The sequence below is a fragment of the Zingiber officinale genome, chromosome 6A, assembly GCF_018446385.1.
Source record: "Zingiber officinale cultivar Zhangliang chromosome 6A, Zo_v1.1, whole genome shotgun sequence".
Classification (NCBI taxonomy): domain Eukaryota; kingdom Viridiplantae; phylum Streptophyta; class Magnoliopsida; order Zingiberales; family Zingiberaceae; genus Zingiber; species Zingiber officinale.
This window is the reverse complement of record NC_055997.1, coordinates 113,537,756-113,562,526: the sequence shown is the minus strand read 5'-3', so window position 1 is coordinate 113,562,526 and position 24,771 is coordinate 113,537,756. Positions and strand designations below refer to the sequence as shown.

General features: G+C 39.0%; 3 protein-coding genes across 3 annotated transcripts; 2 read left to right on the top strand and 1 right to left on the bottom strand.

The window, feature by feature from the left end:
• The first annotated feature begins 7,552 nt into the window (after positions 1-7,552).
• Positions 7,553-11,386, top strand: LOC121997522 (universal stress protein PHOS32-like). The gene is made up of 4 exons (XM_042551977.1): positions 7,553-7,833; positions 9,431-9,540; positions 9,712-9,830; positions 11,022-11,386. The coding sequence occupies exons 1-4, from the start codon at positions 7,656-7,658 to the stop codon at positions 11,107-11,109; spliced, it is 495 nt and encodes a 164-aa protein (XP_042407911.1). The 5' UTR covers positions 7,553-7,655; the 3' UTR covers positions 11,110-11,386.
• Positions 11,387-12,067: 681 nt separating this feature from the next.
• Positions 12,068-15,289, top strand: LOC121997521 (calreticulin-like). The gene is made up of 14 exons (XM_042551976.1): positions 12,068-12,249; positions 12,853-12,960; positions 13,090-13,282; positions 13,379-13,637; positions 13,724-13,780; positions 13,961-14,008; positions 14,086-14,172; positions 14,263-14,320; positions 14,394-14,461; positions 14,531-14,626; positions 14,707-14,754; positions 14,828-14,857; positions 14,946-15,023; positions 15,107-15,289. Exons 1-14 carry the CDS (start codon positions 12,144-12,146, stop codon positions 15,116-15,118), a joined length of 1,248 nt encoding a protein of 415 aa, XP_042407910.1. The 5' UTR covers positions 12,068-12,143; the 3' UTR covers positions 15,119-15,289.
• Positions 15,290-18,578: 3,289 nt separating this feature from the next.
• Positions 18,579-22,028, bottom strand: LOC121997520 (protein farnesyltransferase/geranylgeranyltransferase type-1 subunit alpha-like). Its single transcript, XM_042551975.1, has 5 exons — positions 21,738-22,028; positions 21,531-21,640; positions 21,286-21,406; positions 20,530-20,625; positions 18,579-19,257 (listed from the first exon to the last, which is right to left on the bottom strand). The coding sequence occupies exons 1-5, from the start codon at positions 21,978-21,980 to the stop codon at positions 18,823-18,825; spliced, it is 1,005 nt and encodes a 334-aa protein (XP_042407909.1). The 5' UTR covers positions 21,981-22,028; the 3' UTR covers positions 18,579-18,822.
• Between the last annotated feature and the right edge of the window lie 2,743 nt (positions 22,029-24,771).

Genomic DNA, 24,771 nt, shown 5'->3' with positions numbered 1-24,771 from the left:
GCTCCGTTCGCTTGGGTGATCTCAACCATCCGGAATAGGGCTCACCCGAACCCAACTTCGAGCCTTCGAGCAATCTTCCGCTCCGGCTTCTCGTCCCTCGGAAACGCCACACGTCTCCTTCTCATCTGCTCACGTACTCTTCCGCAGCACCTCGTCTCTCAGATGCACCGAGCTCGTCGGCTCTCTTCCGTGCCGTTCTTCTCGCTAGCTATGTCTTTTGCCCGACTTTTTGTGCTCCTAAGTTCCTGCACATTTAGACACAGGGGTTAAAAATCAATCGGACCTAACCTGACTTGGTTGATCACATCAAAACTACCTTGGGGGTACTAACAGATGTTAGTGCAATATCCCCTGGGTCAAGGTTGACCAGACTGACTAAGCTTGAGTTGGCTCAAGTTTGAGTCTCGATGTTTGAGTTTCAATGTTTGAAAATATATAGAGATTGCAGGAGAAATCGTTCGTTTGGGGAGATTGTTGATGCAATTCTCCTCTGGTCAAGGTTTGACTAGTTAGATGTGAAGAAGAGTCAAGTAGGTCAAAGGTTTGACCGGATACTTGATTGGGAAAGTCTTAACTGGAGGTTAAGTAGGTGAAATACCTAGTGAGTGAAGCTAGGCAGTTGGAAAATCCTGGTGAGTGAAGCCAGGTGAAAGACCTAGTGAGTGAAGGTAGGCAGATAAAAGTCCTAGTGAGTGAAGCCAGGCAGTGGGAAAGTCTTGGTGAGTGAAGCCAGACAGATGGAAAGTCCTGGTGAGTGAAGCTAGACAGATGGAAAATCCTAGTGAGTGAAGCTAGGCAGATGCAAAGACCTAGTGAGTGAAGCTAGACATGTGGAAATCTAGGTGGGTTAAGGTTAACCGGACACCTGGTGTTGAGAAATCCAAGTAGGTCAAAGGAGTGAATGGATACTTGGCACAAGGAAATCCAGATGGGTCAAGGGTGACCGGACATCTAGTGGAAGGAAGTCTAAGTGGATCATGGAAGACTGGACACTTGGCACGAGACGGCAAGTCCAAGTGGGTCAAGGTTGACCGGACACTTGGCACGAGGAGAAAAGTCCAAGTAGGTCAAAGGGTTGACCGAACACTTAGTGAAGAAGTACCAACAGGTCATGGTTAACCGGATGTTAGGTTTGGGAACCTTGGACTTAAGTTAAGCAAGTCAAAGGAAGGTCAATCGATCAACCGATCAATTGAATTTTGATTCAATGGTTCAACCGATCGATTGAAGGTGGGATGTGATTGAAGGTTGGCCCAATCGATCGATCGATTGATTGGGAAGTAAAATCGCGAGCACAGAATGCTACCCAATCGATTAGCCGATCGATTGGGCATTGCCAATCGATCGATCGATTGAGGGCTGGTTTTCTCGCGTAATCATGAGAAAGCCTGAATCGATCGGTCGATCGATTCAAGCAGTTTCCAGCAGAGCACAGAGGTACTTTGAATCGATCAACCAATTGATTCAATCTTCCTTAATCGATTGGGATGTGACCGTTGCGAAGGAAGCGCCGAGTTTAAAGTTGTATTCCTTATAGCGACTCGACAGCTCTCCACAATTTTCTTACGATTGATTCTCACAGGTTATCGCCAGTTCTTGAAACTTCTTGGAGCAAAGTTTTGTTACACTTCCAAGGTCAAGAGGCGTTCCACACAAGAAGAAGAAGCTAGCTAGAGTTTCATTTGTGTAAAATCTTATAAGATTTTCTTTGTATTTGCTTCTTCTTTTCATTTTGTTGTATTGAGAGATTGTACAAGGTTTCTCCGTCTTCGGTAGTTACCGAGAAGAAGTGTTTTTCTTAGTGGAGAGTGTGTCGTGTGTGGATCCTTGGATTAGTCAGCTCTTCTTGAGGTGCATACCAATTAAATCTACGTGTTAGTGTTGTGAGTCTTGTTTTGAGTTCTTTCCACAATTCCACTGCATATCAACAATACCGAAGCATGTAAATGAAGCACGATGAGTTATTCACCCCCTCCCCCTCTAGCTACAAATCGACCCTAACAACAGAGACTAATACCACGTTGGCCAGCTAGCTCGAAAATTGAACCTCGTGGATGTGACCAACCTCCAACAATTTTTCTATTTTCGCTCGGATGATATGATTCTGCTCCTAGCTGAAGTTCCTCTTCCTCTGTTTCACTGGCCGAGCATCCTGTCGGACGTGAAGCTCGTGCTGAGTCACGCTCGGCGATATGCTCGGGAGCTTGTGAGTTGACCAGGCAAACACGCCGTGGTTTTGCCTAAGGCAAGCGACCAGCTCTGCCTTCTTCTCGTTTGTTAGGTCGACAGTAACAAATGTTGTAGCTTCCGATCGGCTAGGATGGATCTGAACCTCCTCTTTTTCATCATAGACCAACATCGACAGTTCCTTCATGATTGTGTTCACCTCCAAACACTGAGTCTTCAGAGTAGCCTTTGCCTCTGACTTAACCATCTCGACGTAGCATCGCCGAGTGACCAATTGGTCGCCTTTGACTTCACCTACCACATTGTCCACAGAAAACTTGATCTTCTGGTAGAAGGTGGACACTACCGCTAGGAACTAGTTTAGGGTCGGTTGACCCAATATTATATTGTAGGCAGATGACTCATCAACCACGATGAAGTTTGTGGTCCTTGTCCTCTTGAGAGGCTCTTCTCTGAGTGATATGACCTACAGAGTCTGACCGATCGGTAATACTTCATTGCTTGTGAATCCATACAGTGGAGTCGTCATGGGCTGTAATTCACTCTGATTGATCTGTAGCTGGTCCAACGCCTTCTTGAAGATGATATTCATTGAGCTATCTGTATCCACAAAAGTTCAGTGAATAGTATAATTAGCTATTACCGCTCGAATGATCAAGGCGTCATCATGAGGGATCTCCACTCTCTTTAAGTCCCTTGTGCCGAAACTGATCTCTGGTCCCCCGACCATCTCTTTGTTACATCCCATAGCATGTATATCCAGTCGTCGAGCGAGCGACTTCCTTGCTCAGTTGGAATCACCGTTAGTTGGGCCCCCAACGATCATTCTGATTTCGCCTCAAGCAATATTGCTTCGATTTTCTTCCTCCCGAGTCGAGTGTCTAGTCCGCTCAGCCGAAGCCCAGGTGGGACTTGTGTTACCTCTCCGTTGAGGTTGGCGTTGACGCTGCTCGGCCGCTGGTCTTTCTTCTTCTCACAGCCCATCTAATCGGCACCGATGATGTTGATCAGGAGATGGTGAATGACGACGATATCTTGGAGGAGCCGGTCGGCTTAATATTGGCCTCAAGTCATAGCAGTCTTGAATGTTGTGTGTCGCTGATTGATGGAAAGAGCAGAACAGCGGTGCCCATGACTTGCCTTTTGCAGCTTTCGACCGATCTACTGCTACATGCTGCACAACATGGGTTCGGGGTTCTTGGTGCGCTGTGCTACTCCAGTTCGGGGACCCTTTGGTGGTTGATGGGTTCTGTTCGGTCGTCATTTAGGGCGGCAGTAGGTTCGGCGGGTGCCTCCTTCCTTAGTGTCACTTGGGCTTTTTCCACATTGATGTATTCATTGGTGCACCTGAGCAAGTGGTCGAAATCCTTCGATGACCTCCGGATAAGTGAGCGAAAGAATTCTCCTTCGGTAAGCCCCTACGAGAAGACATTCACCAATACATCTGGGGTGACCGATGAGATATCCATGGTCATATGGTTGAACTGCTTGATGTAGGCTCTTAATGCCTCCATGAGCCCTTGCTTCACAACAAACAAATTAACGCTCATCTTCTAGTGGCGGCGACTGCTGGTAAAATGATATAGAAATGTCACTTGAGAATCCTTGAAGCTATGAATGGATCCGATCGGCAGTCATCTGAACCATCGCTGCGCTGATCCGATCGGCATTTCACTCCATCGGTGTACTGATGGAATGTGTCCGTGTTGTCAAACCTGATCAGATGGTCCTCTGGATCAATTATCCCATTGTATTCCCCTATCATTAATAGGATATAATGTCACGATAGCGAGTTGTCCAGGATCCTCTGAGAAAATGATCTGTTCATCCGTTCGGGCAAATCATCGGTCTTGGGTGCCTTTACCTTCCGTCCGTCCCTCATAGACGTATCGTCCGAAGAGAATCCTTGGTCTATATTTGCTCGGCCTTGTTCCGTCATGTTCCTCTGAAGGAGTATGGAACAATGCCAGATGAAAGAGGATCGACGCATTCGGCGCATCCCCGTATATATCGGTCGGCTTCTTGTTCTACCCTCGAACGAATATATTTTCCGCTCGGTCTCTGAATCCGACCTGCTGTCCCTTGACTTTGACCTCTACGTCTGCTACACGCCTACACATGAAAGAGTCTCTTCTCATACATTTGTTCATATCATTAATGCATATAAATCAATATAAACCAATTAATATACCTTAAAACTCCTATTTTGAGGCTAAAATTCCATTTATAATAGAGTTTTTTTTCTCTTCTACCTCTCCACAATATATATATATATATATATATATATATATATATATATATATATATATAAATTTGATATCCTGCGCGCCCGCACAATGCGCGACTGTGCGCGCGCGCAGGATATCACTGATTTTAGTGTTTTTTTTTATTTTTTTTAAAATTTTGAATTAAAAAAAATAATTAAAATATTTTTTAAAAATTTTATTTTTAGGGTTTAGACTTTGGGTTATAGTATCAAAACTATTTTTTTTTAGATTTTATCTCTAGGGTTCAGACTTTGGGTTATAGTATCAAACCTATTTAGGGTTCAAGCTTTGGGTTATAGTATCAAAGCTATTTAGGGTTCAGGCTTTGGGTTATAGTATCAAAGTTATTTTTTTTAGATTTTACCTCTAGGGTTCAGACTTTTGGTTATAGTATCAATGCTATTTTTTTTTTAAGATTTTACCCCTAGGGTTTAGACTTCCCAATTGAGTTATAATGTTTAGTAAAAAGAAAAATTAAAAATGAAATAAATTTAAGTATTTATGAAATATTATAATGTGTTTAGGAGATATATTTATGTATTAGGGATTTATAAAAATAAATATTGATTTTTTAAATTAAAAAAAAAATTTTAAAAAAAAGTCGGATATGCTACGCATAACTATATCACGACACATATATAATATATAATAGAATTCTTTTTCTCTTCTACCTCTACACAATATATATATATATATATATATTATCCAGCACCCTCTATCTAATCAACAACAATTGAAAAAACAATCGAGGTGGTCTTGAAATCACAATCCATCTGGTTGAGCACTGTCTAATTGTGAGTTTCACGTGCCCACAAAAACATGGTCGAGCTGATCATGAAATCGAGACCGTACTCGTCCGGTCAACTTGGTCGTATGACCATGATTTCATTGTTGTCTCGGATATTTGTTAAAGCGATCATCCATCAACCAGACAGAGCTAAATAAGCCAAACAAAATTAATATCTAATTTGGTAATTTTAAAAATGGATAGGTAATTTGATTATTTTAGAAATTTAAGGTCTGTGATTCACTAAATTATTATAAAAATATACCAAATAATTCACCAAAAAAAAAACAAAGGTGGTTGCATTAGCGGTCATAAATTAAAATGGGCTAAACGAGCTGTTTTCTCAACGTGGTGTCATATTGATTGGATGGCTTGATTCAACTCGATAGCCAAACGCAAAGAAAATCCAAACAGGCCGCGACCCACATCTAACTTAAAAATTTTAAAATATATATAATAACAATTTTAAATCTTAAAATAATTCAAAGATAAAAGAATGATTTACTTTGCTTTGTCTATCATTTATTTCTCACTATAAATCAAGTATTGCTGCGGAGGGTAACGGAAGCCTACAAAGTCCGTCGACTCCTCCAGTTTAATCTAATCCGACATCTTAAACTCAGCTCTCTCGACTTCTCCGATTTGATCTATCCTGATGTTCTACTCATCTTCATTCGGTCTTGCCGATCCAACAAGTCAATGTCATTCAACTTAGCTCTTACCGACAAGCCCGGCTCACTTTTGATAGGCTAACGCCCTACAACCGGTCCCATCACCCGACAATTGATGCATCACATGGACTATCAGAGCTTGTGAAACATGGACTATCAGATCTTGAAATGGTGCACTTAGGATGTTATAACTTGTGAACCATGGTCTTTCACATTATAAAATGTGTGCAGCATGACCTTAAATATGATGTGAATACACAGAGGGAAGACCTTAAATATGATGTGAATACACAGAGGGAAGAGATATCAGATGACCGTGGCCATTGGTTCCCTCCCTCAACATTTGAAGACTCCACTAACCTAAAAAACAATCGTTCGGTGATTCATTCTTACTATTTCATAGTGGAACAATTAAACTTGGTATTATATCGACTTTATCGTAGAGCAATTTTCTCTACCAACTAATGTGGGACTAAAATATATTTATTTGTGAAAAATTGATCTCATGTATACTTAATTAATTAGTTTATTTGTAAGATTTATTTTTAAAAAGAGTTGTCATCGATCCTATCATGTCATTTCTAACTCATGGCATGCCCTGTACAACCAAGCGGTAGCGGAGGTGGATTACTCACACATTCTCACGTAGGGCACTCTACGCCCGTAGTGCTTGATATATTGAGATAACTAACTTATTGTGTCAAGAGTCATTCGTATTTTCAAATTTATCTGATAAGAAAATCAAGAGAGAAGATTGTCCATCTCGGATCCTAATTGGACGCAAGGTTAGACCTGGATTAATAAATAAAAACTCATCGCAAGTCATGTTGTCTAAATCTTATGGTTATAAATTTAGTGCTTTGCTACATCTAATACATCTACTATATGTACATATTTAATTCCATTCATAATCTCCTCTATGTATTGGCCATTTACACTAATAGGTAGTAGTCACCCGTGATTTACCTCATCCGTGTTGACCTAGAGACGGGTTGACGGGGGCGCTGGGGGCGAACGAATCACCTTTTGCCACATATTTAATCCCGTTCATGTATAAATAAATTTTATAAAATTATTCACTTTTATTTAATAAAAACAAAGCTTTAGACTTAGGTTTTTTAATTACTAAGAAACATTTTCAATGAATATATGCCTTTCTAAATAATCAAATGTTTTTTTAATTTGCCTTTTAATTCAGAGTCAAACTCAAATTGGATTATTTTTACACCAAAAGAATAAAAATTTAGTCAACATAAAAAAATAGGCAAGTTGTCAAGTTCAATTTAAGCACTGCCAAGCATTCTTTTGACTTGGTAAATGGTGACCTGTCGATTCTCCATTGGCCAAAATTGCTGTTTGCTGTCAAATGGAATCTCTGTCATTTTCGTCCACTTATCGGTTTGATATTTACACGCTCCTTTATAATTTATTAGTCGATCTCAACGAGCAATTTTCTTTCGACTCTCTCATATTCTAGTAATTATATCAGAAAAGCCGGGAGAAGAGACGAGGATGTGGCGGGGTGATTATGATAGGAGAAAAGTACGATGTGTATTAGAAAATAACAAACTTTTAGGTACTTTAAAGTAAATTCCTCCGTGGATGTAAAAATAGCGTATATGTATCATTCTCCATTGGTCTCTCTCTCTCCAGAGTTCGATCTTGTCTTCATCCTCATCAGAATAATCCTCCATTCTCCTTCCTCCTCCTGCTTCTTCAATCGCGAAGCGAGAAGATCGGGCGATGGCTGCGGATCGGAGGGTGGGTGTGGCAGTGGACTTTTCGCCATGCAGCAAAGCGGCGCTCCGCTGGGCCGTGGAGAACATGGTGAGGGACGGCGACCACCTCATCCTCGTCAATGTCCAGAAGGAGGGACACTACGAGGAGGGCGAGATGCAGCTCTGGGAGACCACCGGATCACGTACGATTCACCTTCGCCTCAAATCCTCGCCTTGTTTCCTCTTTCAAGTCACAAGATCGATTTTTTTCCCCATTCGAACCCCCGTTGCTTATTTCGACCCTAAAAGTTTGATTTTGTACGTACATTTTCAGTTATTGAAATCACTACTAAGAATCATATGGTGTGGAGTCATGAGACTACCAATGCCAATCTATGTTTATTTGGAACGTGAGTTTTAATCTACTCTTCTTATGCTTAGTGACAGACACCTAACATAGTCCAGTGAACTGGACAAGACTACGATCTTGTTAGAAGTCGAATTGGTGGGCTTCTTTTCAGGTTTCTTTAGCTTTATGGTTTGCTCTACTCTGAGCTATGAATTCTGTGGCAAACCCTCTCAATTTGGTATCTTTAGTGCATAATTGTAGCTGGTTTCTTTTTTGAATTCTAGGGCTGATAAAGAACTTCAACAAAGATGGCATATCTGTCAATTTATTTTCACAAATAATCTCTTAGAACACGATGGACAAGCTTCATAAGATTCATTGTTTGTCATTGGGCATGCAAGCCTGCAATATCAGAGGAAGTTGATACTAATTAACTTAATTGACCGTTGACAGCTTAGATCCTTGAGGACAGACAACTTAACTCTTTTCCTATTCATCACCATCAAGAGGTTACAAGGTTTTTTTTTGTTTTCTTTTTTAATTTTATCAGAATGAAAGAAATATCAGACGGAATGCTCTGTTGGATCATTTGCTCTGAGATACTGCTCGTGTACTTTCAAGATAATTGACTAAATTTCAGCCTAGTGAAAGAATACTACACAAGTTAAGGCTGTTTGATATGCATACATGGATCATAATGTCTTCTATCTCTTGTATTTCCCCTTCCATGTTAATTTAGGAACAATAAAGAGATTTTTTTTTATCTTATTGTATGTTGTATGGATCATCATCCTACTTGGATCGTTGGAAAGATGTCAGGTAGCTCACAAGTTTTGTCACTAATAGCTTGATGTCTCAATATATTGTACACGTGCAGTTTTAATATGTGATGCTGTCTATACAATTAACTAGTTGGTAGCCAATGAGTAATTTATGTTCGTTAATATTAATACTGAAATGTTAATAAAAAGATCTCAACACCTAATTCCGATCTCTTAGTTTTGTTCATCAAATTAATGTATGTTGACATTTAAGATCACCCTTTACATAATTACTTAGTTCAAACTAGAAATTATCTCTGTCATGAACCAACAAAAACCAAGCAAGACAAGCTCCACATCAATCAACGAATGCACACAATTTTCTGTTGCTACTCTTTCTTGCAAAAAATACTTGCTAATTTATGTATCCACGCTAGGTGATGAGGATCCTAAAAACTACAGTTTACTATGCTGGTATCTTCTTTAATTAGTTGCTGCTGAGTAATAAGTGAACTACATTCTTTCCTTTTCCTGTCTTTTCTGCAGCCCATTGAATCTACAGTTTGCATATGTATGATCTAGAGTCATCAATTGCTTCTCATTGATTGCTCTCTTTTTATCCTCTAATTATCCTGTTATCACCCTGCTGTTTTTTTTTAAAAAAAACATTGTTTTTTTCATCCATTGCAGCATTTATCCCCCTCACAGAGTTATCTGATCCTGGTATTGTAAAGAAATATGGTGTGAAGCCAGATGCTGAAACTTTGGACATACTCAACACTGTAGCCCGGCAAAAGGAGGTAGTTTCTATTTTCTATATGTCAAGTTTTAACTGCTCAAACGAGCATAAAGAGCGTAAACATACCTGACACTTGTTTGTAGTTTCAAATTTCTATTTATCAAGTTTTAACTACCCAAACAAGAATAGCAACTGTAAAAATACTCAGACACTTGTCATATAACATTTTCAGGTCGTTGTTCTGTTGAAGATCTACTGGGGAGATGCCCACGAAAAGATATGTGAAGCTATTGATAACATCCCCCTCAGCTGCTTGATCATTGGGAATAGAGGGCTTGGGAAGCTCAAGAGGTTAGAAAACTTCTACTTGGGTAGATATTGTGTTCCAATGAGAACCTTTTGAATTTTGATACCTCAACCGAGATATTCAACAACAACAATAACAACAATCAAATCTTATCCCACTAGGTGGGGTCGGCACCTCAATTGAGATATAAACAACCAAAAAACAAGAACCTTATGATGGCTTTGGTTATATTCCATATAATTATTTATATTTTTGGCTATAAAAATGAATTCGACATATCAAATTCTCAAGCATTGTGATTCCCAATTCTAAGAAACAGTTACTCTATTCCAAGTGTATTAAAAAAATGTATATTCTTACTTTATTCAAATCTTCAAAAGTAATATATTATCAATCAGGAAAGTAGGTTAAACAAGTTTAGCAATTGAGTGCTGGTCAGACCATGTGAGACTGATTAAGTGAGATAGGTCGTGTGTGTATGTGGGGGACAAAGTGGCTGAAAGGGGTGATTGAATTGGTCGGGATGAAGTGTGTGATCAGACAGGCTAATCTAGATCATCATGTTGAACATGCTGATGGGATCAATCTAATTGAACAGGTAAACTTGTCAAGTTTGGCTAGATGATTGCCATATTCGAATTTGTTTGACCGATAAGATCCAGCTGACTAATCAATTGTGCCAAGTAAATGAGCGCACCAAGCAAGTAAAATGGCACGCTGGGTCAAAAAGGTAGGTCAAGCCAAGCGAGTCAACCACAGGGTGGGGTGGGGGGTTGATTGAGTCTGGTCAATTATTTAGATCAAGAGGAGAGACCAATGGGCTGATTGGTTTGATCAAGTTGATCAGGAGCATGCTGTGAAAGCTTGACGAGTTGAAAAAAAAAATCATATAAATAAATTTTAATCATTACAAAACCTACTCCTTATCTATATATCTGATAACATTCCATTGAACGAACTATAAAATAGTTATTTCATGTCTATTCCATTCATTACTCAAACTAGCAAATAAATTTTCCTGTTCTTGTTTATTCAATTCCTTAGAAATACCTATTTCATTCTTTGCAATGCCATTTTCTAGACCATCAAACTCACCACTGGAAAGTAGACTACAAATGTTTTCTTATAAAAACTCGGAATTGGCTATTTCATTTCTTTTCCCTCATCCATTCTCTGTGCAAGAACATCAAAATTAAATCTAAAGTGAATTAAACAATATTTCCCTTATCTTTCAGGGTGCTTCTGGGCAGTGTGAGCAGCCACGTGGTGAACAATGGAACTTGCCCTGTTACAGTTGTTAAGAACTTTGATCATGGAAGTTAAGTTCATCTGCTTGCTTAATTCTGCTAGAAAAGACTCATTTCTCATCATCTCTCTGATGGAGTTTGTGATCAGTGACCCTCCTTTTCCTTGAATAAGAAACTCGGCTCGTTAGCCAATGCTTTAAATTGCTCGATGAGCTTGGACTTGTCATTTATATTTTATGCTTTGAATTGATCATATATGATCAATGTGCATTGTGATTGTGTGTAACAACAATATTTGAAGTGTCTGACTTATGGCCTTGAAAAATATGATCAGTTCATTTCTTTTGTAGTAATACTTTTGGGCTCACATATGATTGGATAGGATTGAGCAGATTAGGATAGAATTAAAGGTAGGATAAATAATTCCTCTTAAGATCAAGGGGTATTATGAATTCTATCCTTAATTATCTATAATTCTACTTCTAATCAATTCTACTACACATTTGATTAATTTTTTTTTGAAAATATAATCTTATCTTATCATGCATACCAAACGGAACCTTGATGCGCAGGTACATATCCTTATTTCGGTGTGGATTGAATCGAACAATTTGAAATTTAGAGATTCTATTTGAATATTTGATAATATTTAAGAAATTGCTCTAGCTTTGAAATAAATTTAATTAATATTAGAGTAATTTTAACTAAATGTTAAAGTTTTTTAAAAATAAAAAATTAAAGTTTAATATGAAATATTTTTTTTTATTTTTAAATTGAGTTTTTGCGTTAGACGTGTTTCGCATCAATAGGGAATCTTACTGGACCTTCTCTATATACTTTTCTAAATTACGATTTTGGCCTGCTGGCATTCAGTAGACGACGCAGAATAACCGAGGGCGGACACGTCGATTTAGCCACGTGGCTTTTCACTATTGGCTCAACTTTCTATCGGCCAGTAGGAGAAAAACGATTGACGAATCTCCAACTCAGGTAAGTTTACCGTCCGGTCACGGCACGCCATTCTTTCTCGCCCGATAAATCTCCGATCTTTACCTTCGCCTCGATCCAAATCGAGCAGAGCTTGTGAGGGAGAGAGATAGAGAAGTCGTAATGGCGATCGGTAGAAGACCGCCTCTCGTCGCCGCCGCCTTCGCAGTGGCGCTCGCTGTAGCATCTATCGTCTCCGCCGAGGTCTACTTCGAGGAGCGTTTCGGAGGTATGCGCTCTCCATCATTGATCCTTATCGGGATCGCATTTTGCTTTTGAACTCAATTTGCATTGAAAACTGTGACTAGACCACGTTCCTTTAATTTTTTTCTTTTTATGAAATGAGATTCTAGTTTTGCTAAAGATTGGTCGATCCATTCTGGTGATTGTTGACCCTGTTTTATTCCTGTCTGTTTTTGTAGCAAAACTACTGGTTGTTTATACGTACATTCGGTTTTTGTTGGTTCTAACAACTCTTCTCGGTATTTGGCAGTTGGCTTTGAACACTCAGATCTAATCTGCCAAAACGTGATCATCTGAGTTCTTTGTCCTTGGCTGTTCCCTAAAATCAGGATTCCGTCTTTCGTCTAGTTTATGTTTTATTTTTGTACTTGCAGTCTCTAGGATTTTTTTTCCACGATCCAAATCGTATGTTGATAATGACACTGCTGTTGCATTTATACTGGCAAATTGATAATTTACAATTGATAATTGTTGTAGAGTAAAGATTCAGAGTGAATGTCTGTGAAAGCAAAAGAGTCATGGGCTTTAGAATTTTTTTAATGATTGATTCTCCTCGTAACTGCAATTGGATGTATTTTTTCTTATGAAGATGGATGGGAGAATCGGTGGGTCAAATCGGACTGGAAAAAAGATGAAAACATGGCTGGAGATTGGAACTATACATCTGGAAAATGGTCTGGAGATCCAGAGGATAATGGTATTCCTCTAAAACCTTGAGCCCTGCCTCACACTGTAATAAAAATCTGCAATTTGTTTGTCACTCCGAAAAGTTTGAATCATTTGTTTATTTCATATGACCTCAGTTTAATAAATTCCTTGAATGCAGGAATCCAAACCGCGGAAGATTATAGATTCTATGCCATTTCGGCACAGTTCCCTGAATTCAGCAACAAGGACAAGACATTAGTTTTGCAGTACTCTGTTAAACATGAGCAGAAACTTGATTGTGGGGGTGGCTACATCAAGCTACTCAGTGGTGAAGTTGATCAGAAAAAATTTGGTGGAGATACTCCCTATAGGTACCTCTGCCTTCTGTGTTAGTTGTCCTCTATAAGAATTGTTATTGCATTTATCACATCTTATTTGAAATGGATGCATGAATTTGGAAATTGCAGCATTATGTTTGGCCCCGATATTTGTGGGTACAGCACAAAAAAAGTGCACGCTATCTTCTCACACAATGAAAAGAACCATTTGATTAAGAAAGAAGTAACATGCGAGAGTGATCAGCTAACTCATGTTTACACCTTCATTGTCCGACCTGATGCTACATTCAGCATCCTCATTGATAACAATGAGAAACAAACTGGTAGTTTGTATACTGACTGGGATATCCTTCCTCCAAAGCAAATCAAGGATCCTGATGCAAAGAAGGTAAACCTTGTTTATACATGGTTCGTTGTAGACCAGTGTGTGTTTAGCTTGATCTCTTGATCATGTTTAATTAATTTTTGTTACAGCCAGAAGATTGGGATGACAAGGAGAACATCCCAGACCCTGAGGACAAAAAACCAGAGGTAGTGTGAGATCAAGTTTGTTTGTCTTTCTTTTTTCCTTGTGACTGATTTGTTTTATTTCTTTTCAACCATTTTGTTCTGGCGTTGTAGTAACTTTCAACTATATTTTTTTTTCTAGATTCAATTTCTAGGTTAATAAATACAAATTTTAGCCAAACTAACTTAGTCTTGTCAATGAAGGGCTATGATGACATTCCTAAAGAGATTCCTGATACTGATGCTAAGAAGGTATTACTGATCGTTTTTATTTGTGCATTTGTCGTTCCCATCTTCTGCTGCTCAACTGTTTTATGCATTTGTTGTAGCCTGAAGATTGGGATGATGAAGAAGATGGTGAATGGACGGCCCCAACTATTCCAAATCCTGAATATAAGGGTCCCTGGAAGCAAAAGGTATGAGCATACTTTCCAATCTTCCCTGCCAAAATTAGCAATTACAGTTCCACCAAATGTATCTAATTAGTTATTTTGCTGCCTCTTTAGAAAATTAAGAACCCTAATTACCAGGGAAAATGGAAGGCTCCATTGATTGACAATCCTGGTATTATTTGATCTGTTTAGTAACTCGATTTGCATGATCTCCAAAACACTCTTTAACCTGATCCATCTTGCAGATTTCAAGGACGATCCATACATCTATGCTTACTCCAACTTGAGATATGTAGCCTTTGAGTTGTGGCAGGTAAAATATGAAATCATTCTCCTCTGATTTTCTTTGCATTGAGCTTACCTCTCGATATGCCCTTTTCAGGTCAAAGCTGGGTCTATCTTCGATAACATCTTGGTCAGTGACGATCCCGAGTACGCAAAGAAATTTGCAGAAGAAACATGGGGCAAGCTTAAGGACGTATGTTACTCGGCATTAATTTCAGTGTGCTGTTAAAGACCTTTTTTAACGTCTAAATCGATTTTTGGCGCTTCTTTCAGGCTGAAAAGGCAGCATTTGACGAGGCTGAGAAAAAGAAGGCTGAAGAGGTAAAGCTTCTTTTTTTCTATTTCGTAGTGAAATATGAAGTTATTTTTTTTAAAGAAATTTTTTAACCATCAGGAAAGCAAGGATGACATTTCCGACGCAGAGGTTAGCACACGCCTAATTGTGGTTATTTCCACGGCCTTGTATGCGTAATTACTTTCTCAATCTCTTCCCTTCTTATTGCCTATGTCAGGACGAGGACGAAGCTGACGATTCCGCAGATGAAGCTGATTCCAAGGCGGATTCAGATATAGAGGACGAGGCTGCTCATGTAATTTGTTTTTTTTTATTATTATTTCCAATTATTTTGTTTCCATGTTGGTTCGTATCTCACTGGTTCAATTGTGTTCTCAGGATGAGCTTTAGATGGATGAGATCAATTTTTTGGGTGAAGTAGACTGGAGATTTGATTTGGAGTAGTTCTTGACAACAAGTCTTTAGAGACCAAAATTTGAGCATGGAATGTAGTTTTTTTTTTTTTTTTTAATTTGCTTATTTTGTTACTCAAGATGTTTTTAATCCATGGAATTTCTTGTTTGATTGGAGCACTTAATTATTTTTGGTTTTTAAATTCTTCTCTTGGTCCTTAAGTTTCTTAGAGCATTCGCGGCTCTCAAAGAGTCCTTCAATGACATGTTAATACTACGAAAAAAAAACTAAAAATTTATATATATATATATATATATATATATATTTATTATTAAAAAAACTCTCAATAATTTTTTTCATGATTATTATTATTTTATTATATATATTTTTTATTTCTCCTTTTTATTATACTAACTATATATATATATATATATATATATATATATATATATATATATATATATATATATATATATTAAATTAATGGGTCATGTAATTAAAGGATATTAGACTTCTAAATTTTTTAGGTCGAACTAATCATCCAAGTTCGATATTATCTAATATGGTTATTATTTAATATTATCTAATATGGTTACTAATCATCCAAGTTCGATATTATCTAATATGGTTATTATTTAATATTATCTAATATGGTTATTATTTTTTTTCTTTTTATATGTATAATTTATTTTTTATAAAATTTAAATCCTTACCTTCTAAATATTAATAATTAAAAATATATATAAATATAATTATATAGGCATAAATTGTAATGATATATAAAAAATAAGTATAAACATATTTGCATTTGATCATGCCTCTTATTTGAATTTTTTTTATTATTTTCTCGTGTATCTAAAATTATTTTATGTCATTTCAAAAAAAAAAATTAATCTTTACAATAGATCTTAATTTTTTACAAAGTTATTTTCTCCTATTTGATATTCTTTAATATCTTATCATTCTTCGTCTAAAATTCATTCCATTATGTTGCACTTTTTAAATTTGAATTTGCGCTATCTTTTGTCTTATCATATGAATATGGATTTCAGAGTCATCCACATCAACACTCGTATTTAGATTTGGATTTGATGCTAAAGTATTCTCCCTGATTCGGATGTCCTTACATTTTTATTAGAAAATGAACAACTGATTGCGGAACATATTTCTCATACTCTTTGAGAATCCTCTACACATATATATACTTAAAACCCTTATTTTTATTGTTGGTCTTCCACATATTCAGTGCATTCTTCAATGCATTCTTGTCACTCCATCTACTTTGATAATGAGTATATATTTACCATTAGCGTAAACTTATAATAATATGATGCTAAAGTATACTCCCTGATTCGGATGTCCTTACATTTTTATTAGAAAATGAACAACTGATTGCGGAGCATATTTCTCATACTCTTTGAGAATCCTCTACACATATATATACTTACAACCCTTATTTTTATTGTTGGTCTTCCACATATTCAGTGCATTCTTCAATGCATTCTTGTCACTCCATCTACTTTGATGATGAGTATATATTTACCATTGGCGTAAACTTATAGTAATATGATTTTAACACCTTATAGCGTCTCTTCATAAATCCAATGAGCCAATGATTGGTGTAGTAATCAACTATACATTTTTAAAAAGTTTGATCCTTCTGGTCATTACTAATGATTGCGTCGGTACTGATAGTTGTCCATGACTTTGCAAGGACCTTGTCTTTATCAAGAGACCAAAATCTTCATTTTAAATTATCTTTATCCGATTCAACTTTACGCTCTTCTTGTGATAGTGTGGCCACTGAGATGTTGGAACAGACGATGACGTTAGAGGTCTTTTGCCGCTGATAGTTGGGTCGATAGTAACTCTTCTTGCTTCATTCAAAAACATGATTGATGGTTGAGAAAGTAAAAATACAAAAGGCAGAAACGTCATCCCAAATTGTTTGCTCATGGTTGATCAATCTTGGCATGAATACATACCAAATGGAGTTGAGATTGCGTTACTCTGAAGGGGGAGCAAAAATTTTTGAAAACTTTGGAAATTTAGAAAATTTGTAAGATCTCGTGGAACATATGAAATATTTTATAAATTTGGACAGTATTATATGTAAGAGAAAAATTGAGAATATTGGACATCATGGTTTGGAGGAATGAGGGTCTTTTGAGAAGATTTATTTTCTTTCGTATTTGAAAATTTTAAAAGATTTGTAAAAGAAATAATAAAATTTTCGTCCATCTTGAATAAAAAAAAGGATGAAAAGGATGAAAGAAATAGAGAAAGAAAAGATGAATAAAAAAAAAAAAGAGTTCATGATGTATTTCTAGATTTTTTAATTAAAAAATATTCAACATCAAACAACTGTTATTAAATTAGTCATTGTTTAATGTCTCATCTTCTTTCATGTTAAAATCTTCTTCAACATATTGTGTATGGATTTTTTAATAACAAATATTAAATAAAATAATTAAAAAAGAAATTACTCATGATGGAACGGCGCCACAAACTAGGAGTGTCAAAAATGAACCCGACACGATGACCCAACCCGAGTCGACCCGAAAAAAATCAGGTTCGGGTTGGGCATTTTCGGATTCGGGTCTGGTTCGTGTTGGAGAGCAAAAAAATTTCGGGTTGGGTCGGGTCGGGTTCGGGTTGACCCGAGTTGGCTTAAATATAGGGTTTTGTGGGTTTTTTTAGGGTTAAATCAAATTTTATTTTAAAAATTTAGATGTTTTAATGTATATTAATATCATGTTTGTATGATAATGATGGAGTATTGAGATAAAAGTGAAGAATTATAGGAAAATAGCCCAAAAAAATCGTTTTGAATCGGATTTTCGGATTATATGGGCCGGGTTCGGGTTGATCGGGTTGGTCGGGTTGAGGTGTTTTGGGTTGAACTCGGGTTCGGGTCGGGTCGGGTTAAAAAAAAAAACTCAACCCGACCCAACCCGACCCGACTCACCCGAATTGACATCCCTACCACAAATCGTCGTTTGAGAGATGGACCTCCCTCTCATTCTCTCTTGCCATGTCACATGTGGGAGCTCTTACTTCCATCTTAAAAATCAGAAATAAATAAAAAAAAGTCAGAAATAAATAAATGGATCATTTTGGTCCCGACAAATTATAACATGTGATAAAAAGACGATTCGCTCGCCCCCAGCGCCTCCACCAACCTATTCCTAGACCAACATGGAAGAAATAAATCACGGATGACTACTAATCATTAATACAAATGGTCAAGACATGAAAAAAATTATAGACAATATTGTTTTGATTTCTTTTATGATCATGGTTCTCACATGATTCTAAAGTTGTTTCGAAAATCAATTTGCAAGTTAAGTGGTAACATACTATGTGAATAGAAAAAGATACTTAAATTCTTCTAATCTAAAATGATTTGAAAATTAATTTAATATGGTAAAAGAAATTGATAATATTATATCGTACAAAGTCCAATTTCTATATCCGGATGGATTCCTTGAGGATCAACCAACTCTTTCAACACCTGCGAGGAACTCGAGGTCAAAGAGTCGATATCGTACAAAGTCCAATTTCAGTCCAGAGGATGGTAGGCACAACCTACCCATGAGTAGCAAACACAACTCTAAATAAATACTTAATTTACATGATCCAATATTCGTTCCTCCATCCCAATTGCATCTTTCAAAGTGTCTAAATTCAAAAGAAGGGTTTTAACAAACTCCAGTCGGAAGATTTGTCCTCCGCCACGCCCAGTAGCTTGATCGCATTGGATCCACTGTCTCCAATACAAGGCACAAAGTAGCAGCCAAGCCATGAGTTCCTGCAATGTCTTGCGAGCTTCTTAAAGCTCCGATGACGGCTCTAAGCTCATCGGAGGGTTGGTGGCCTCGAGAAAGAAGATCCAGGAGCAGGCTCAAAGCAAACAAGTTGCTTTTATTTATCTCCAAAACCTTCAAACATAGCTCAGGTACTTTATTGTCGCTGATTAACATTTGGATTTCACCCTTGTAAAGCCCTCGAAGGTATCTCCAAGGGCTTTCGTTGTGTGGGTCGGCTAAGATTATTTTGCTCGTATAGCACACTTCAGAATCTCTCATGGCTTGTAGGCCTCCGAGCAGCGGCGATCGGGTGATGACAAAATACCTCTGTTGCAGATCGATAGTTAATAGAAGATATCAGATAAAACAGATGTGTTAGGATGTGTTAGTAGAACAAACAACAAATATTAATAAAACCAAATGCATCTTGTTCATGAACCAGCATCAATTTCCATTCTTGAATATCATATACTTTCAGCTGGTAGATCGATCCAACAAGAGAAAGAAAGAAGAGTTATCAAACTAGGAAACACAAAAACGATCTACAGGGTAAAAAGTTAACCAAGGATGATATAGATAGCATTCGAAATCTCATAATTAGCATTATTTGATGCTAGGAGTGTTCCACAGACATGTCCAACTCAAATGAGTTTTGATTCTATAGTTCTCTTCCACTTATCTTCAAATATAAACTTATAGTAAATAAAAAAAATCAAGGAGAAGTTTAAAATGTATGGCAAACATCTTGATCACATAATTTTCTAGAAAATGATTTCTCCACATACCCAAAAATTTATATATCGCAATTAACCAATAAGAGCTTGTACTTGATTGATACAACTAGCAAGCACAAGTATAGGATATAGATTATATCTTAATTTCTTTATTCCAACATCACTCCTTATTTCTGTTCTTGGTGCTTCAATTGGTGCTATTTATAAATAATGCCTCTAGAATTTCTAGTTTCGGAATGATTTATCAACATACCCATATTTAACCCATAAGAGTTGTACTTTGATACAACTAAAAATAGAGCAGGCATACATATAGGATGTAGATATATTTTAATTTCTTCGATTCCAACATCACTCCTCATTTCTATTCTCAGTGCTTTCATTGGTGCTATCCCTCATCTCTCTTTTTATTGTGTTTTATCTCCTTTCTATGCCTGGTTAATGAAATCAAAGCATGTCATGGATAAATATACACTATTGCGATTGGTACCCAATGGAAGCATGTCGACATGAGCAACATAGTGACATTTCTCAAGCCAACATAGTCTCGCTATCAGTCAGCAACCAACAAGACATGTTTCAGCTGTGTTGACCAATACTGTTAATATAGAACATTAAAACATTTTAAAATCGTATGACGAAATATCCTAGAGAGCAACAGCAATATAAGGCAAAAGAACCATACACAGACAGTGGCACAAAAAAGTGCATATGGAAGCACTGATAACAAAGTCAAACCTATAAATTATCAGGTCCAAGAATCTAGCAAGCAACAACTCTGTATGGCAAAAAGAATCCAATAAAGCTACAACTACAAAGGTATAATACACATGAAAGTAAGCCAATAAAACCTCAAAATATTTACCTGATTCCAAGCTGAATTGTTGAAAACATCATCTTCAAGAAGCTCACAGCAAAATTCAAGCTCATTTTCCCATCCACCTAATGACTCAAGAACCCACTGTATTGCAAATTATTAGGAAAATCTCAGTTACAGGACTTGATTGACAGTGAGATCATTCATCATGCCCTCTTCATAGAAATAGAAGTTAACTTATACAAGTGTGACATACTAAATGAAATGCAAAGTATTAAAGAAGGTTTATAGGCTCAATGAGCAAGTTACTATTAACTTGGACATAAGCATCTGGAGCCTCTAGTTGAGTATGACAATTGATGAATAAATTCTCAAATCTAACCAGATCATAACAATGACTATCACACAAACCCAATTCTAGGTAGGGTGAGGTGGTCAAAAAAGGTTGTCTGCATACCGTGCAGCCCCATTGGACATCATATGCTCTCAATTAATGATGATTCTGTGCAATCAATTAGAGTTTGAATTTTTACGAAGAACATCAATCCTTAAGCAATGAAGATTGTAACACCACATTATAGCTCCCACATGGTGAATAATGAGCCAACAAAGTAGCTTTAGAAGCTTAGATGAATGAGTTACTATTAATTGGAATGTAAACGTTTAAGGCCAATGGTTGGGCCTAACAAGTTAATTGGTCAGTTATTGCCCGATAAATCTTTTTCATCTCCCATTTGTTTGATCTAGATGTTGAACAAGAAAAAATATATATATACCAAGACAGAGGAAGGAGAAAGAGACTACCTGTCTATGAGACCAAGTATGATAATTTTTAGCATCAAGAGCAAACACTTGTTTGGTAAACTCCAGTTCTCTATTCGCTGCTTCTGTTCCCAGTTTCTCAGCAAGCCACCGCCGGTGGTGCCTAAGCAACATACATAACGCGAGCATTCAGAGATACAACTTGTATAGGTAAGCAAATTAATCAAAAATGAAGCAAAACTAGGTTTCTTCAAACTAGACAAAAAGGACACAAAGCGAGCACTCACCAGATCTGGTAGTTCTTAGAATTCTGGAAAGTAATTCTGTCAACAAAATCCCTTTCTTCATGTAAGTTTGCATTCAATGACTCGAGCACAAGGCGTCTGAAGTGCCAAACCTTATAGAAAAAGACAACATTAACAGGGTTCAGATAAAAGATCGCAACGTATCTAGGCTCTTTGTATCAATCAGAGAAGCTAGCCATGGAAGCTCACAGTATAGTTGCCCGGGTTCATCCCGATGGCCTCCGTGGTGAGTTCGAGGGCGCGGCAGCTCCGCTCGTCGGCAGCGTAGATGGCGCGGAAGTAGTCCATTGTCTCGCGGAACTCATCGCGGTAGGCGATGGAGACGACCGGGTTGGGGCCATCGTCCTGCGGCAGAGGTTGGACATCGGACCACTCCGGCCGCGAGCACAGTGGTATCCGTTCGACGTCGTCTTCGTCGGAGGAGGTCGACATGTGATCAAGGCAGAGAAAAGCAAAAATAGATTCTGTCTAGGGTTGAAATTGGATGCTAAAACTACAAATCAAAGATTGGATTTTAACCGGGCCGAGATTTGCTGTACGTGGCCCATTCATTCTCCAACTAATAGCGAGAATTATTCTATTAAAATTGAATCGAATTAAATTTATTGATTTTTTTAATTATTTGAACTTATGAAAATTAAATAAATTAGACTGAAAAAATATTAATTAATTTAAAAAAACTAAATTATCCAATTAATCAAATTTTGAAAATTTAGATTTAAAAATTAAAATTAAAAATTTGATTCAGACTTGATCCGGTGGTAAGGCCGGGGGGCCCTCATGAGGGAAAGGTCAACGACATGTGGAGGTCAACAGTCAAAGGGGGGGTCAACCCCATGGGCTCGATGAGCGGGCGGGACATGCCGATCACTAGGCAATGACCTTCATCCGAGAGAACAACCATCTGGTCGTGAGTCCAGATTTCCAATGAAGAAGATCATATGGCCGAGCGGATAGTCCGCTCGGCCGCGGTGCAAGGCAGGAGTAAAGGCCGAACAGTCTGCCCGCTCGGCCAGGGGTCAGGCTACGAGAGCCGAGCAGGCGACGACCCTGAACCTTCCCGGACGGACGACCACCTACGCTAGACCAAAGGCGAATGTTCTGGCTGAGCGGCTTGATGGTTGATCCGGGAAGAGGAAGTCAAAAAGTGTGGGACAGTGGGGACGTCATCTTAGTAACCCCTGTTGCTGACAACCGGCATGTTCGAGGACCAGGCCATACTCAGTATCGTACGACAAAGGGTTCTGTTGTCCCATCAAGGAGACGCTCAGACTGTAGCAGTATGACGTCAGACATGCTCTTCTGACAAATCCATGCTGCGGTATGGTATAGGACACATGTACACCTCGGTTTGTGTGCACTAAGCTCCCATAGCTCTATATAAGTGCCCTTAGACTTCACCGGAGGTATGAAATCTATGATCCCGGGAGCTACTTTCTTATTTTTCATCTGTCTGACTTGAGCGTCGAAGGGTCGTCGCCGGGAACCCCCTCCCGGCCCGACTTCCTTGCAGGTTCGCTGGAGTTCCATACAGCCGGTTGAAGATCTACGTCAGCAATTCGGAGAGAGCCACGTGCCCAGCGTCCGTTGATTCAGCATTCGGACAGGATCAATTTGGCGCTGCCGAGCAGTCTGCCCGCTCGGCCAGGGGTCAGGCTACGAGAGCCGAGCAAGCGACGACCCTAAACCTTCCCGGATGGACGACCACCTACGCCAGACCAAAAGCGAATGTTCTGGCTGAGCGGCTTGATGGTTGATCCGGGAAGAGAAAGTCAAAAAGTGTGGGACAGTGGGGATGTCATCTTAGTAACCCCTGTTGCTGACAACCGGCATGTTCGAGGACCAGGCCATACTCAGTATCGTACGATAAAGGGTTCTGCTGTCCCATCAAGGAGACGCTCAGACTGTAGCAGTATGGCGTCAGACATGCTCTTCTGACAAGTCCATGCTGCGGTATGGTATAGGACACGTGTACACCTCGGTTTGTGTGCATTAAGCTCCCATAGCTCTATATAAGTGCCCTTAGACTTCGCCGGAGGTATGAAATCTATGATCCCGGGAGCCACTTTATTATTTTTCGTCTGTCTGACTTGAGCGTCGGAGGGTCGTCGTCAGGAACCCCGTCCCGGCCCGACTTCCTTGCAGGTTCGCCGGAGTTCCATACAGCCGGTTGAAGATCTACGTCAGCAATTCAGAGAGAGCCACGTGCCCAGCGTCCGTTGATTCAGCATTCGGATAGGATCAATTTGGCGTCGTATGTGGGAACGCTCCTGAATCCGATCGGAAGCAATGGACGAAGCTGGACGACAGCACTCGGTGATGCTCTCCACAGAGGAGCTCGACGCTCTGATCGAGACATGAGCAGCTAAGCTTGTGGAACAAAGGCAGAAGTCTCAAATCGAGCGGATCGAGCAACAAGCAACATCAGCATCAGGAGGTCGAGCGGAAGCACCGCAGACCACGGTTTCATTTCATCGGGCCCTATTCCGCACTCCTCCTGAAGCCACAGCAGTTAATCGGGATCGAGGATCTTCATCAGATGAAGTACCAAGACGAGACAGCAGAAAAGGCAAGGCCCCCCGAGCGGACGCCTCGCCCGAGCGGATCAACCGTCAATTCTCAGAAGCCATTCTGCGGGATCCTCTACCAAAGCACTATGTGCCCCCGGCGATCGGTGAATACAACGGAACCACCGACCCGGACGATCATTTGGGTAAGTTCGACAACACCGCTACTCTTCATCAATACACAGATGGAGTGAAGTGTCGTGTTTTCCTTACCACCCTCTCGGGATCGGCTCAACGGTGGTTTCGAAGGCTGCCGGACGGATCCATCGCAAGTTTCAAAGATTTCCGCACGGCCTTCCTCCACCATTTTGCAAGCAGTCGGTGCTACCAGAAGACTAGCGTCAGCTTATTTGCCATCAAGCAAGAGCCCAGAGAGTCTCTCAGAGCTTATATCCAGCGATTCAACCAGGTGGCCATGGACATTCCAACGGCTACCTCCGAGACAATGATGAACGCATTTACGCAAAGCCTCGTGGACGGGGATTTCTTCCGCTTGCTCATTCGGAAGCCGCCCCGAGACTACGACCATATGCTACACCGGGCCAATGAATACATCAATGTAGAGGAAGCCCAAGCGGCCCGAAGGAAGGAAGCTCCAACAGAGCGGGCTCCCATTGCCGAGCGGAAGCCGCACACTGCTCATCAGCCGCCCAGAG